This window comes from Indicator indicator, chromosome 26, assembly GCF_027791375.1.
Source record: "Indicator indicator isolate 239-I01 chromosome 26, UM_Iind_1.1, whole genome shotgun sequence".
Lineage (NCBI taxonomy): Eukaryota > Metazoa > Chordata > Aves > Piciformes > Indicatoridae > Indicator > Indicator indicator.
Window position 1 is genome coordinate 5,683,843 of NC_072035.1, and position 17,429 is coordinate 5,701,271.

General features: G+C 40.2%; 1 protein-coding gene across 1 annotated transcript in view; it reads right to left on the bottom strand.

Annotated features, from left to right (window-relative positions):
- ADGRD1 (adhesion G protein-coupled receptor D1) overlaps positions 1 to 17,429 on the bottom strand; it is a 156,188-nt gene that overhangs the window by 55,730 nt on the left and 83,029 nt on the right. Inside the window, 2 exon segments of the mRNA XM_054392762.1 lie at positions 9,292 to 9,415; positions 11,581 to 11,654. Coding sequence (XP_054248737.1) covers positions 9,292 to 9,415; positions 11,581 to 11,654 — 198 coding nt within the window.

Consider the following 17,429-nt stretch of genomic DNA (forward strand, 5'->3'; position numbering starts at 1 on the left):
GTCAATTGCTTTTTGCCCCAAGTACAAACATAAGAGTAAGTTATATTTTAGTGTCCCTTTTGGTCGGCTTTCCAACTGAAAGAAGCATTCCCATCATGAATTTACTGATGGTGATATTTGGTTTTTACCCTGTTTATCAAACTGACTAAGATCTGCCACAAGGCAAAGAGCTGTTGGCCTGGGCTGAAATCTGCTATCAAATCTTTCTGAGAAGGCTTGAAACAATATCTTATGAGACATTTCTTGCAGGGAGGGAAGGGAGGAGAGGTAGGGCTGAAAAATTATGGCTCAACCAACCCTACTGAAGCTGCACCTTTAAAATGCAATCTGAATCCAATTAGGAAAAGGATGAATAATTAACTTTGGCAGCCTGAGTGTTTCAGAGACATTAAAACACTGGCCTTGGCTGATGAAGCTAATGGTTTTAATTGCATCCAGAAAGGCTGCTGAAATTCAATTTCAGTCCAGTGAGGCCTTTATTTATATATTAAATAATAATAACAATACAAATCTCTGTTTTCCTTCAGCTTGCCAAGCACTTTGTTAGGTACATAACATTATGGCTTTTTCAAATTAACATCTGTGTTTAGTTCAGGAGGCTCAGTCTGCTCACTGAGTCCACAAGAGCGATTTTGGTGGGGCCATACCTAATGGCTCTGCACAATCACTACTGACAGGGGAAAAAAAGGTCTAACAGGATTCAGACACTTCTTTTCTCAAGACACAATGTACCAGATACTGTGAGTTTAGAGAAAAAAAAGAGCTCTGAGAGTCACATTTTGCAGTGCAATCACCTTTATCAGCCATTTACAGCAGAACTGCTTTTGAGTTCCCATTCTCTATTAACTCCACAGCTCCTAGGGATCAGCAATAAAGTGCTACAGAGGGGGCTTGGGGGATTAAAGACACATTTTCCTACAGCCAGTCCAGCCTTGTGGCTGCTTATTTAAAACTTCACTGTGACATGAAAAATTTCCAAATATCTTTGCCAAGGTATTAATTAGCACTTTTTAAAACCCACGTCATCTTTTAAAGTAGTTTTGGGCAAGATGTTATCAAACAGTAGGTAAGCTGCTCATTACAAATCACACACAGCAAGTTTTCAGTTCAAATGAAGCCTGAAGGAAGCATGGCAGGAAGGACTCAAGTTGTGAAGCAGTACCAAATCATAATGAAGTTTGAGGATTAAAAAAGGAAAAAAAAAAAAAGAAAATATTTGCAAATTCTTCCTCCTATCTCTGTGTAGCACAAAGCTGTGTGGGTTTTCTCTGCCTCAATTTCAGACCTAAGACTTGCCATGGTTCTCAAGAAATGTTAAATGCTGTATTTACAGCAGATTATCCTCTGTGAAACCGAAGGAGCTACTTTTGCCAATACACCTAAGATTTGTACATCTGTTCTCTACTTTCTGTTCCAGCAAGAGCAGACTCATCCTGTTCTCCAATTAACAGCAAACTGAAGTCCATCAGACAGGGCTGTGAGGAGAATAAAACCCAGTGTGGGTCCAGCAGGCTCTTGCAGGCAGAGAAATGATGGTCTCTTGCCAGACTGAAATTTTCAGACCAGTTGAGGATAATTAAATAACCAGCCTCTAGTAAAATTCAATGAAAATTAGTATGTCTACTGTCCTTATCCAGGGCTTGGGCTTTGATTCAGAAATGTCCATTTAGATTTAGGACTGCAGCTAACTGTGGCTTGAACCTCATCCGAGTCTCCAGGTATCCAGCCCTGAATTTCCCCTGCACTATGTTTTGGGGGGAAGGGGCATAAAAGGGCCAATACAGACTGAACTCAGGAGTATAGAATGACTAAATTTAAAGATATTCAACAGAGAGCAGTGAGGGATAAAGGTGCAGTATCATAACATTTTTATACTGCATGGGGAAATCCTTTAGTCAGCAAGACCTAGCTGCCAAATGGCTCAGTGCTTTCATTTTCACCATAGGAAGGAAATCTATGTTATTTTGTTAAGTATTCTGATTAAAATAGAGTCCTGTTTCATCTTTCTCAAAAACAAGAGTTCTTTTGACTATTACAGCACTCAAATATTTGTGCTTTTCCAAAATAAAAAAATCTTATTTTGTTCTCCTCTGCTGAGTGAAATTCAGTAACTGCCAAACAATTCTCCAAGGAATTTGAGGGGTTTAGTATCCTGCAACGTTGCTCCAAGTTTTGCCATGTAATTCTGTGGGACTAAGGACAGAAACAGAAAGTCTTCTGCTTCCTTCCATCAAGCTCCACAGAGCTGTACTGGCACAGGAATGGAATAGCAAAAGAATGAACAATGGCTTGGAGTTAAAAATCAAGATTAATGCTCAGTTTTCAGGAAAGATGAGCATAGTAAGGACAAAAAAAAAAAAATATGATGCACAATCACACTGTGAACACATTAGTGAGACGTGTTCCTCCTCAGGGACAACATTCACTGCAACAAAAAGGAGGTGGGGGGGATGGACAGAATGAGAAAGAGCAAGAAAAGTTTACACAACAGTGCTAGAATAAACACATAGGCTGATTTATCTTTGTTCATCTGATGGGTAAGGGCTGTCTAAACTGTCTGTGGAGATCTCTTCAATTAAATAAAGTGTCAATGGTAATAAACAATGACCAAAAATATTTCAATGCCTCTCCAAATTTTTAAACACACAACACGAAAGAAAAATTACTAGACTCAGGCATTATACTTTTTACATTCCTAGCAACAAAAAGCACACTGAGAAAAGTAATTATATTTAAATTACAAAACAGCAGAAATCAGAGAATGTCACATTATTTCCATTTCATTGTCCTCTTAGAGCATATAATCTCCGAGTGCAGTGGTTGATTAATAACAGCATTATTAGATTTGAGTAAACAATGTTCTAAACTTAAAAATTGCACACCTATCTCTTTTATTTGTAAAGGATTTCACAATATGAGGCCATTTCCAAAACAGCCTTTATGAACACCAGTATGGCTACACGTTGGTTTTGGTCAAGCATACATTGTCAACACTTGTCGTCAAACTCTGTTGCAACAGTGAAAAATAAAATAAAAACACATATACTGCCTCAAAGAAGGAATTTGAGATGTCCTTCCTTTTGGAAATAGAACCTCACAGGCAAATCCCCAAGCCTTTTCAAAATTCTGGGCTCCCTGAAGATGCTATGCGTTGTCTCTATAGCTCCAGCTGCAATAGCAGACGTTTTAATGTATTTGCCCCCTTTATAAACAATTCTCTGCTTTCAGGCCCATTGGGCAGCTTGAACCGTATTGATTGATTCTGCCTCCTGAATTATGGAACAAGAGCTACAAACAAGATGAAAAACGAAGTCATTTCTAGCTTTAGGAATGCAGAAAATGTGTTCAAAAACCGGAACAATTTCTGCCGCAGATCGTACGACACTGTGGCTTTGCTGGAAATGTCCATCCGCATGTGAACTGTGCTGCAGTCATTTTTATACCCTTGCAGCTGGAAAAGAAAAAAAGTGGGGAAAACAGAGGGCAAAAAAACCCCAAATGAACCCAAACAATTTCAGAGAACAGTCTAGGAGCCATAAACTTTACAGTCATGCCTTGCCTTGGTCCCTTTGGGGAGGGGCATCCAAGCCTCAAACTCAGATTTCCTATGGGAGACAATGATTTCCCCTTTAAAAGAATTTTTGAACTCTGGGTCCCCAGGTGTCCACCATCCCTTTGCTGAAATGACAGTTATGTGGCAGATGGTACAAATAGCCTGGCATGCTTTGTAGTTGTTGGATCACTATAAAGATAAAAACTGCCAGATGGCTGGCACGTTTCCTGGCAGGAGCAAAGGGCCCCACTGACTGATGAGGGGAAGTAAAGCTGACCAAAATAAAATAATGGCATCTGACTTTTTTTTTTTGAGTGCTTTTGAAATGAGGCTTATTTCATGTTGGTTTGATTTCCGCTCTTTAGGAAGCACCCTATGACATCCCTCTGTCTGACTGCGCTCACATCTCTCTTGATTTCATCTCTTCCTCCTACCCCAGGAATGAGACCAGCCATTTCCCCTCCAGCGAGAGGCACCAATGAGTGCTGGGTGAAGGAGGTAGCATTGTAGGTTGAGATTTCCCAAGGCTGTGTGCCAGCAGAGAATGCCTACTTGAGGGAACATCTCATCTTCCATCCTCTGCTGCTCCTACCCAGGGTCAAGCCTGCAGCACAGTGGAGGACTGCTGTACTGCAGTACTACGAGAAAACCACCACAGGGAGCACATCACCCTGGGTGCCCTCTGCTCGGAACTTCTCCAGAAGAAGCAAACATAAACCAGTGTAAACACATCAGACTAAATGGATTATTTATTTTTCCTCCTGCAGCTGTATTAATGCACCATTGTCTCCCTAACTATAACATTGCAGGGCAGCTGGCAGTAGGGTTTGTTCTGTCTGCACCAGATGAAGCAAAAGCTGGAATACTTTCTGTGGATCAAGGAAGGAGGACAGACATGTACCCTCAAGACTACAACTTTTGTAATGATTTTGTAATGACTGAAGTCTCTCAGAAGACTCTCCTTCAGTCTTCCCTATCAAAAAGAGAAGTTTGATCAGAGCAATGAGTTTCCAAGAGGAAGGTTATACATGTTAGCTGATATTTTCACAACTCCTCTGAAAGTCCTAGTAATCTGTTTTGCTGGGGAGATGCAATTGTAAAAATCTCAGTCTTAGAAACTTGATCAGAGTTGTGAAAACACTTCTCAACTAACCTTGGCTTCCTCCATGCAATTTCATGAAGGTGCTCAAGAGTTGAACACGTCCCTTCAGGAACATTCTGTTCATCCTTGGTCACATTTTACCTTCAGTAAACTTACTTACTCATTTAAACCAGTTGATGATCACTAATCTCCAAAAATCCAAATAAATGCTATCATTTCCCAAGTTAAAAGCAGCGTGATAAATGAACCTCAGCAAGCAAGCATAAATTTGGGCCAGCCGTGATACAGACATGACAGCAGAGTGATAAAGACACAAATAATTTCAGCATTCCACATGGGCCAAGCCATCAGCAGGCTAACAGGTCAGTGCCAGGCTGACATCTGAGCACCACATGGTCGTAAGTTTTTCCAAGATGGTTATTTCATTCCTGAAATAAACTTGTTACAACTGCTAATGCCCTGCACCACTGAAAGCAGCTAAACTGCACACATGGATCTCAAGCTCAGCAGCAGCATTGTTCGTAGCCTTCCTCCACAATCATTGCTGCTTTAGTGCGCTCAAGCTCTTGCCAAAGCTAATATAAAATCTGGAGTGGCGTTGAAATACAGATGTCATCTGGGCTTGGTTTTTGCTAATTCACAACATTCAAAGTTTTTTTCTTCCCACACTGCTGTATAGCACACCAATATTGGAGAGGAGGTTTATTTTGTCACATTTAATTTAAAATTCCAGAATTTAATTTTTTTTTCTTTATGAACTCTCTTTTTTTAATTTGTTTTGCTGAAATATTGGAATAAAAATTCTTTTTCATCTCAGCACATTTCAGTCTCTGGAGAGACTTGCAGCAGAATGCTGAGTGAATTAATCTAACCTGTTTTGAGTAAAGATCAAGAGGGAAAAAAATCAAGAACTTGCAGTTTGATCCTAAAAATTTTCTTGCATTTCTATGCTCCTTGGAAATCAGACCCACATGACATTCTGCTCCATAAATGTCTAAAAATTTGCCAGCATTCCTCATCTCACAGTACTTCAAGTATTCGAGATGCAAGATATCCTACAATTCTATTTTTATGAATGTCTCACTGAAACAAAATTAAATCCGTTTGAGACATAGTAATTCCTGCTCAAGGTGCATAAAGTATGAACATAGTTCTGTACCTTATAACAAAATTACATGATAAAGAATCTTGATAAACTGCAAAGGCATTTTATGCCCACCAGAAATGCACAAACTGTGTAAACATACAGAAAGATCTGCTGGATATTGGTGAAGGTCCAGTAGAAGCTGGGAGGGAGGTACTGGGGCAGGCTCAAAATGCATCTAAGCTCTCAAGGTCTGGATCATGCTATTGTTCTCTAAGTGGAAAAAAGCTCAATTTAATCATGCAAAAACAAAGAGATGGAGTTAAGAGAGGAGATTCCTGCTCAAATTTAGCGTAAATTGCAGGAGGAAGTCATCATCCTTGACAAAGTTGTCACACAAGCTCAGCTCTCTGGTCTGTAGGAAAGCTCACCACAAGTATTTATGGGGCAAGCTGTTTCTGAGGAAAGTTACTTATATTTGGTGTTTGTTGCTTAGAGACACCTTGTCCTTTTTTGAATGCAGAGAATATGCCACACTCTCTGGTTGTGAACAGCTAATTCTGGAAAACCTTCAATGTCTCTTTAGTGGAAAGCTTATATTTTGTGGGTCCTTTCAAGCATAAAGAAAATCAGTGTTCTTAAGAGGACCAGAGAGAGTCAGAACACTTCCTGCACTGAAATGGTCTCAAGAGTTCATGGATTTCCATATCAGCAGTGTTCTCCCAGGTCTGAAGGTGATGCATACATACTGGTTTGCATTACATCCCTTTAGACTTGTCAATACCCTCTCCTCTCTTTTATTTATTTATTGTTTTCTATGCATCTGCCTGACTTTCTGCAAGGGCTAGTAGAACTATTCATACCTTGGTTTTTATAGTTCTGCTGCCTGGTGCATTAGGTTAAAAGCTGTTATGGTGCCCTTGGAGAGGGTGTTTGCCTGTTCGTACGACCCTGAGAGATGCATTTATGCATACAAAGGAAAGGAAAATTGTATTTTCCATAGGAGAATGGAAGTATAAAACACCCATGAAGAATTCCCATGAAAAATGAAGTCACTTATTTGTAACAAAATAGAGCTATTGATGAACACTCCCCATCCCAGTTTTCAGGCAATCCATTTCCATCAATTTATTTACATTTTCTCATGAAAAGCTGATCCCGTTTTGTAAGAGACAGAAACTAGACAAGAAAAATAGATGTTTTGTCAAAAATAGTGTTCATGTGGAAAAATTTCATCCAGTTCTATTTATACAGCCACAGCTATATAATAGTTGTATAAATAGAACTGCTCAAATGTGGGCAATTGCATGCTCCCACCTTCTCTTTTTCTTGTCTCTTATTATCTGTTAACTCCATTTATGAGTAGAGAGATCAAATATAATATCATTGCAACAATTTCTTAGATCATTGACAGCCTAGTGTTCCAAGGGGTGATTTATTTGGGCCTTTTGAAATGTGGCTCATGAATTTCAGAACATGGTGAATAAACACATATATGTGTTTAAAATCTACCTCATTTTAACATTTACTGATCAGGGTTGTAAAGATGCCTGGGAGAAGTTTCCAGCTGTCTAGCTGATTCAGAAAGCTCTATTGCTTAGACATGTGAAGCGAATACTTAGTAAATGTTTTAGGAATCTGTAATTGATCATTGCCTGCTTTTATAGCTCAAAAGCCATGCAGCTTCTCTTTGCTTGAATATTAACTTCATGCCAGTTACACAATGAAGACTTTTTTTTTCCACTAGTTAAAAAAATTACTCACACAAAATAATCCCAAACAGACAATGTAAAGGTTATATCTTGGTTAGAGACTTGGGATGAGAGAGACTACAAAACAGGCCAGCAAGAGGAACTGGAATTGAAGCATGTTGAAGGGATGACATCCTTCAACAGTTTGTCAGCAGCAATAGTACCTGAGACCCACATGGGTCCATTCTCATTTCCACCTTATTTCCAGACTGGTCTTGTGCAGGTGTTGGGAGAGCAGAGCAAAGCAGTCCTGTCAAGGTATAGTTCAGGTTCATTGCTCTGCAGACCAGTGAATGCAAACTTCTCCATGCTACAATGCATTTAGAAATTCTGCCAATTGAGGTGCATGCAAACATTGTTTTTACCTAACCTTTAAGAGGTCAGAAATCAATGCATGTTTTCTAGCTTGCCTGCACAATCTTACCTCGAAAGCTGCAGCAAGCATTTCAAATTCTCATGGATTTGTATTAGGAGCACATGGACCCTACACTGGAAATACTCTCATCCCATTTCAGCATTTCACTTTTCCTGCCACAAGTTTAAAAAGATTCCTTTTTTTTTTCTGTTCAGCAATGGGATTTTCAGGTGAAAGTGGTCAAAACTCCTTCTGTCCTGCTGAAGCTCCTCAGCAGTCTGTTAATTTATATTATTACAATGGTGTTTCTAGAAAGCTGAGAATGTGCCAGAGAGTATAATTTTGATAGACAATTAGCATATGTTGCACTAAAAGTGTGGATTACAAATTATTTCTTGTATACATTCATTATTTATTAATAGAGAGTTGTCCGAGCAAGGCTTCATCACTACCTCCATTGGACACTTCCTGACATTAGAATATTCAAATAAGTCAGTAAAAAAATATTTCTCATCCTTATGGCAGTGGTGTCTGTCTGCTGCTGTCCAGGATGGGGGCTAGACCTTGCATGGTGCTGAATTTGTAGAGGGAGTCCTTTGGTAGGTATAAACCAGCATTTCACCTGCAAGGAGCAGACACTCAGCTCTTCCTCTGAGGGTATCTCAAGGCATTGTGAGGTATCAACAAAGACAAGAACGTGTCTAGTGAGGAAAACAATGCATTTGCCTTCAAAGCTTCATCTCAAACTAAGGGAAGAATAGCAAGCATAAGGTCCTGATTAAATAGGGAAGGTGTCCTACTCCAGCTTAAACAGGCTTGCTTGGTAACGCTTTGGCCAAAGGAACTGAGCATAGAGAATTCTATAGAGAAGGGGCTCACTCTAAACTCTAAAGCACCATTTTCTTTCTTACGCTCCTTCTACACAAGCCCCTGACTGGCAACAAGGTGAAGAAACAGCATCAGGGAGGCACTTGGAAAGATGGTAGGGGCCAGGTGGCAGCAGACCTTGCATCACACAGAGTTCAAACTTGGCTGTTCATATGCCACAAGTCTAGTTATCAAAACCCTTCAACAGCCCCATCTCAGCTGTCTCTGTCTTGAAAACAAACCATAAAAGCCAGGGTCAGCTGTGTAATGTCCTCTGGTGTATTTTTCTGCCTAGTCCTCTAAGAAATCATGTCAAAAGCATGAGAATAAAGAAAGACAATTGCCACCTATCACAAATGCATTTCATTTCATGCTCCATTTCAGTTCCCAAAAGTTTTAAAAAATAAATATAGTTAAGAAGTAACAAAACATCATCCCAGAAAGTGGGATGTGAAATAAATCTGAGTTGGACAAAAAATGAGCCCAGTTCCAATCACTCACCGATGAGGCGTGAGGATGCAACTGGCATATGTATGCAGCATTTTTAACAGAAAGATTTACTCCTTTGCTTAATCTCACCTTCAGAGGCACCACTTGCATCAGGATGGCGAAGTTGGTGAGGTGGTTACAAAGGCACACTGAGTAGTTGAGGTCCCCACTCTCACGCACACAACCCTCATTAGACCAAACTCCAGTTCCGTTGCTGCAGAGCACACAACAAATGGAACACGACCTCGATTAGAATGCATCTTATCAGGTTAATTTGACATGCAGTGTGCTGCACAGGAGAGAAAAAAGGTTGAAAGCCATCTCAGGCTGGAGCAGCCACAAACACCACTGGGGCGTTCTCAATTCCATCATGAAAATAGTTAAGGAAAATATTGACTGGAACAAGGCTCAAAGCAGATCTCTACATACCTATGAACGTCTCTAGAGAAATCTTCACAATTTTATAAGCAATGAACAATCACTACCTTGTTTTTCTTTTATATTCTCCAACCCATTCATAGCATTTCATCTAGACCCAAATTTCTACGTTCTGGGAACTATGAAATCAGACAAGTAATAATTTTGCAAAGTCAAAAAAAGACAGCGTATCATGTCTGCTGCCTCTCCTTTACTCACTGTCCCACTCATCCTGACAAAACAAGTCATTCAGACTGACTGACCATGATTTCTAGTGACCCATCCATGTCAATTGCTTTTTTATCACTCCATCTTCAGGAGTAGCAAGAGCAGTTCCTTCTCCACTGAGGATATAGCTGGGCTGGCTGTGTGGTCTGTCCCAGGGCTGCACAGGGAAGTGATCCTCATGAGTCTGCTTCTGGCTGGAGCCAGGCAAACCCAGAACTCCCTGTGCTATCACAGCTCTGCAGTGGAATGGGAACATAAAAGCCACAGACACACATCTTTGAGGGGGCTACATGGGCTCAGACACTGCAGGTCATCCAGCTAAGCTGCCTGCTTAACTTTTTATTACTTTTGATATTATTCTAGGTCCTGAAGCTCAATTGAATTTTCTCAGCACTTATTTTAAAGATAGGTATTACCTCAACTCTCTCTCTCTGTCCTTTGGGATCTCCTTGAGTTCTCAAAGAGAGGCTGTTGTAGGTCAGAAACCAAGTGCTTACTTTTTAACTACCATGCACTAGGGAATAAAACCATCTTGACACAAATAAAACTCATTTGAAAGGACAGATTTCATATTTCAGTTTCCATCCTGAGGCAGAGTCTCAAGGGCCCAAGCCCCAGTGGAAAACAGTACAGGAACAATGTCCCAACCATATTAATAAGCTTCAGTAAAATCTGTTTCTAATTTATGGTAAATTGTGAGTAACCATAACAACGAGAAACTGCCAACAGCTGGGACAGTTCAACATGCTTGAAACAAAGCTTCAGTAAAATAATGACAGTGACCTTCCCATGTGCATGTGGGATAGGAGGGATCATAGCTTTGCAGGCCATTGCTACATCAATTAGGGTTTATACCACCACAGCTCAAAAACTGTTAAGCCTTCTGAAATTCAGAATTCACTGTTTGTATTCTATTTCATTTAATTCAGCAAAAGCAGTCCATTTAGAAATCAAAAGCATATGAAATACACTCAGAGCTAAAATAAACCAGATACTGCTTTTCCATAGTTCCTATTTAAGGTGACAGTTATTTCCCTTCTATTCTAATTTGCATTCAGGGGCATATTTCTCCATTCCATGTGTTGGCCAAAATTCACAGCTCTGAAATAGTGATCTCACATGATGTTGTGGCACAGGAACAGATCCAATGAAAACAATGGTTCTGCTGGAGGTTTGCTATCTTAAAACATCCAAGCATCTGCCCAAGTGGACATAGTCATAAACCCAGATAAGCATGACTTGTGTTAGCCTGCAGTTTTGATTCCAAAATATTTCAGTTGCTCAGGTACCTACCATTCACAGGGTCTGTGAATAAAAGGTCTCCTGATAATGGTCTTCACACTGACAATGGAATGGCTTAAGTTGGAAGGCACCTTAGAGATCATCTACTCCAACCTCCCAGCCATGGCCACAGGCACCTCTCAACCAGATTCAGCTGCTCAAGACCTCATCCAACTTGGTTTCGAGCACCCCTAGGGAGAGGGCATCCACAACCTCCCTGGGCAGCCTGTTCAAGAGTCTCATCACCCTCATACTGAAGAACATCTTCCTCAAATCCAGTCTGATAAGAAGCTACTATCAGACTGTGGTCTTTTTGTAAACCAGTAGCTCCATGTCATTAATTATTTCCATGAATGACAGAGAGAACAAGAACAATACAGGTAATATATAGCATCACAAGCTGGGTGTGATTTGTTTAAAACAAATTAAAGAATTTGAAGTTACATAACATACCTATAGTCCAAAAAAGCACAGTAAAGGTGAACTCTGTTACTCTTATTTAGTGCCTGGCTGTATTGCCTGGGAGTCTGCAAGAAAGAAAATAGACACCATGAAAGACTGTTTTAAAAGGACTAAATTCTGCTATTCAATGACTTTAAATTCTCATTGCCATAATAACTTCAACAGACTTACTCTAGATTAACATACCATAACTGAAACCAAATTTTGTCAGCCTTTGTAGCTGTAACACAATCTCCACGCTTGCAAAGGCTGGTATTCAGTCTTAATTTTTCACACTGGGATTAAAGTCTTGTCACTTTGAGTGAGAAATCCATGTCCCATTTAAGTAAATAGCAAACCAGGATTATTTGTTGTGCATAAACATACATATAGGTATTAATTTTTGCAGGATCAGGGTGTTTTTCTTCAGCATGTATTTGCCTTCATTAGGTTTTGTTCTCGTTGGGTAATAAAAATCTCACGTTTTAGGATTACTATCTCTGAAATATGTGCATTACAATGACCAACTCACAGACATTTTCTTTCCACAAGAGTGCTTATTTTAAAACATACAATCAAACTGAAAGAGCAATGCCATAATTCAAAGTTTTACTTTAACACACCATACCATTATAATGACATCATTTCTATCTTTCATAAACAGATTTAGCCACTACCTTAACCTCCTCCATCCAGGAAGTTTGGAGACCCCAATCTCCATTCTGTTACACCAGCTCAATAACAAAATATTTCAGATTGTATTGGTGTGAAGTAATAGAATCACAGAATCAACCAGGTTGGAAAAGACCTCAGAGATCATCAGTACAACCTATGACCTAATACCTAACGCCTCCTGACAATTAAACCATGGCTCCAAGTGCCACATCCAATCTTTTTTTGAACACCTCCAGGGACAGTGACTCCACCACCTCCCTGGGCAGCACATTCCGCTGGCCAATAACGTTCTGTGAAGAACTTTCTCCTCACCTCCAGCTTCAATTTCCCCTGGAGCAACTTGAGACTGTGTTTCCTCTTGTTCTGTCACTGGTTGCCTGGGAGAAGAGACCAACCCCTACCTGACTACAACCTCCTTCAGGTAGTTGCAGAGAGCAATAAGGTCTCCCCTGAGCCTCCTCTTCTCCAGGCTAAACACCCCCAGCTCCCCCAACCTCTCCTCATAGGGCTTGTGCTCAAGACCTCTCCAGCCTTGTTGTCCTTTTTGCGACACGTTCAAGTATCTCAATTTCCTTAAACTGAGGGGCCCAGAACTGGACACAGTACTCAAGGTGTGGCCTAACCAGTGCTGTGTACAGGGGCACAATGACCTCCCTGCTCCTGCTGGCCACACTATTCCTGATGCAGGCCAGGATGCCATTGGCTCTCTTGGCCACCTGGCCACACTGCTGGCTCATGTTCAGCTGCTGTCAATCAGTACCCTCAGGTCCCTTTCTGCCTGGCTGCTCTCCAGCCACTCTGACCCCAGCCTGTAGCACTACATGGGGTTGTCATGGCCAAAGTGCAGCACCCGGCACTTGGACTTGTTGAATGCCATCCTATTGGACTCTGCCCATCTGTCCAGCCTGTCAAGGTCCCTCTGCAGAGCCCTCCTAGCCTCCAACAGATCGATGCCTGCTCCAAACTTGGTGTTGTTTGTGGCAGACAAAATACACAAACTAGAGAGACTTATAGGATCTGTTCAAACTTTTCTAATACATAAATTCTCAAAGTTTACATTGTGTTAGACCCTATCTTAAGGCATTTTTTAATTACAAGAATCTTCAGCATAAACAAATCACCAGTGTATTAACAGCTCTCAGATGACTGCAACAATCCTGCTGTCAAGGCAAAAGATAACCAAGTATTGCCTTCATTGTTTTAGAGAAAGAAGAATCAAAGCCCACTGCTGAAACTCAACCAAGTGCAAGTCTGTGATGCAATTTTCTCTCTCCTCTCCCACAAGTCCAACAACAACTATCAGGCACAAGCTAGCACGGTTTCCTCCTTATTTACTAGCGATAACAAAACACCTCTGCCTATCCCAGGACACTCACACACACGTACTGGATTTCCACACACTTCAAGTAGCTATGTTGTAGATAAGGACATTTACTTCTTCACTCACATCACTGGATAACATAAACAGAATTATCTGCTTGAGCAACATCCCTGGACAAAATCACCAGTTCCTTGACTCACCCAGTTCATCATGGAAATAACTTAGACTGCAAGTCAGGTACTCACAGAAGCAGAAAGGCTGTCACTTACCTGCTGACATTCTCTGTCTTCACTGTTGACATCATGTAGCCTTTTTCCATGAGAAGAAGTAAAACCTTATCCTCTCACAAGAGTACTACACTGGGAAGTGATAAAGGGACAAGACTCTTTTCCCTCATCACCAGGAAATACCTCACTGATACCACCTGCAATCTGCTCATCCTACTTTCCAGCTGCAGTGAGACAGATGTAGTAAACCCACGTATGTGACATTAATTAACACAGAGGAGTTCCTCCTCATCTATGAAAGCTCTTCCCCATTGCTGTCTGCCCTGTGAAGGCTCTGTACAAGGCTTCTGGATCAAGTTGTTCCTTGCTAGATCCATCAATTCTGAACCTCCTGTTCCTTTTAGAACGTGCCCCACCGCAAGCCTCACCTATAACAAAAGAAGGGCTCCTGGACACCTCCCAAATCACAATATGAAGTATGGGGTGCTTTTCAGAAACTGCTTCTCTCCCTTAATCCTACCTCTTGTTCATCTTGAAGAGCACTAGTTCAGAAACTGAAGAATAATGACTCATAACCTATGGCTGGCAAACTGCCTTCTGCAACTTCAGTCAATTTAAAGTTTTGTTGGAAGAGTTCATTCTTTTTTACCAGCAGCAAGGGCAAATACCATTACCCCTAATAATGTTATGTCCATCCTATCTATAGCTTTCCTGAGATAAGCAATTTAAAGAATCCATAGTTTGTACTGCAAATGATTTCACTACTATGACAGACAAACAGTGGCTAAAAAAAAGAGAGGAAAACAGAGAGAAAGATCAGCTCTGCAAGAGATAAGATTGTACAATAACTGTCATTTCTGATTTGTAAGATATCTCTGGATACATCTTGATTCTTTATACACTAAATGGAAAGGGCACCACAGGGTCAGGTTGTAAGATGACCAGTTGTATATCTTTCTACACAAATAAATCCCAGATGTATGTTTTATCCTCAATTAAGCATCTCTAGCAAGGGACACATTATTGGGTTTGCCCATCTTTAACTCTAAACACAGATGTCATCCATTAGAAAAAGAAATACACCAGTGAGGCTGTACAGTCTCTGAGCTGTCTGGAAGTGCATGTGTATACCCACATGGAAAAAGAATAGATAAATAATGTGTATAGAAGAAGGGTCCATACAATTTTGGCTATTTGCTTCTCTTATAGAAGCCATTTATGATAACTACATAAATTTCTTATCTTCTTCACTGAAATTCAATGGCAAAATGGTCATTAGAAACTCCCCTGATATATAAGAAACTGGGTGCAATGAGAAATAAACTCTCTCTGATCTTCAACAGCTCTACTTCAAAGTACTCTTTAATCTGTGAAATATGAACTGACTTCACCTCAATACTGTATTTCTTAAATTAAACTGTGTGTGACAACTTATATGTGACTTGCATCCTGTAGCACTGAGAATATTGATTTAGTGACATTGATAACAGAAAGCTTAATACACAAGCTGGCTTTTACACTAAAAGATTAAGTCACTTGAGTGTTTATAAAAGCCAGTGAAAGGACAATTTATGCAGCTTTCAGTAGTATGAAGAGGGAAGGTACCAGCATGCTAAATACTCCAGGATCTGGCATCAGTTCTCCCTAATCTAAGCTCTTTATATTAGTCCTTCTGCTTGGAGAGGAGTACATGCAGCCTCTTCAGAAAATAATTACATTAAAAGAGGAAAACAACCTCCTGTCACTGAGAAACAGTGCAAACTCTGTCTGATGGAGTGAGCATCTCAAGGAAGGACTGTCTCTGTTTATATCATGGCTGCTCAGCATCCCTTACACTAACCACTGACTCTCATCTCAGTAAATTAGTCAGACTTAGAAGCAAACCACAGAAATTAATTTTATGTGTTGAGAGCACACAGCGAATACGCACGGGTGTGTGACGGGGATACAGTTCTTACACTGCTGGGAACTAGGCACAAGGCCATGGTTAGTGGGTGAAGAGGCCAAAAAAGGGAGGTGGGGGCTGAAAGCACTGCTGGAAACCTTCAAGAAAACCTAGTTGCAGGAAATGTCATGAACACAATTGCAGAAGAAAAATGGCCATCCAGCTGCTGCTGGGAAGGTTTGCCAAGGAAGGGAAGCCAAACAGAGGGTGGGGTGAACCTTTATGAGATTAGCTCGTTTCTCCTCTCCTCCCCCTGAATTTTAAAAGCAAATATTTAGCTACATAGTGGTGGCCACCAAGGGAGGAGGGTGTGCACCTTCTAATTCAACATGCATTTTTCTCCAGAATGACAAACCTATGGGTCAGATTTGCAATTGTTCTAAACTCAGAGTGTTGGGTGTTGGATTTCCTCTCATCCAAAGCAGTTCAGAATTTATCCTATTATATTCAATCTGGAGTTCACTTGACTCTGTTTACAAAATACAGCATTTGGTTTAGTTCAGAGTCTTTGAAACCTTATCTATTCAAGCTCCAAGAATACCATAGATTATTAGGAAGATGGTGATAAAAGGGACTAAGACAAATAAGCCTCTTGTCAGTATGGTTGTATCTTGTGCAGTTCACAATCCCACAGAAATATTCTTACAGGTGAATGAATCAAAAGCATCTTTAATTCTGGTTTCTAGATTAAATTAGAGACTGAAATTATGTTTTTGATTTCAGGATTTCCTGTCCTTACTGTTAATGGGAGCTGTCCAGGCCACATGGTTTATTGACATTCCTTTCCATCTTATACGATCTACTTCTAATTACCTAGTCAAGTAAAACTAAGGTACATTCATCTATTCATTTCCCTTGAACAAGACAGACAAAAAGAAAGAGAAAGAAAGAATGATCATCTATTTCTGCAGTGGCTATACTGGCTGTTTTCTTCCAAGCTGTGAGAAAGCTGCATTGCAACAGACCTTGGGCTTAGATCAACCACCTATATTAATTTAGAGACTTTTTGACTGATACACCCTGAGATATATCTAGCACATGTAATGAAAAAAAAAATGTTACAAATTGTACAAAAAAGGAACTTAGCTTCTGAACAGGGAATTATAGTGTGTTATGCATAAAAGGCAGACCTCTAGTTGTTTCACTGTTTTCAAGAGAGCCGTGCCAACACACGCTTACTGAACCAACCAGCAAAATGCTGTAGGCTCCCACAGGATCAGCTCAAAAGCTCACTGGATGTATTTCCTAATGGTACAATCACACAGTTACATTTTTTTTAAAAGCCATGAGATCACAACAAATGTGGAAAACTGTGACAGACAACAATATAAAGCAAAAAAAGTGTGAAATATCAGAGGCTACTAAAGGCACCTGAAATTAGAAAAGGTTGCCATATGTAACCGAATATGGGTTGGGTTTGGTCCTTCCTTTACCTGAAGTTAGCAATTGTCAAATGCATCAGTTTTTCCTCCAAAAATGTTGCTAATCAAATGCTACACCAATTTTCAGAGTTCTCCATTTAACAGCTGCTGTATCAGGCAAGCAGTGTGAGAACAAAAAAAAAAAAGGTAATGAGAAAACTCATAAGCAACAGACTGAAAAATGTCTTGGCTGCTCCACTGGATAGCATTTTTATAAAGACAGAAAAAAATGGAAGAGGAAATTGATGAGGAAATTTTCATGGCACTTTTTT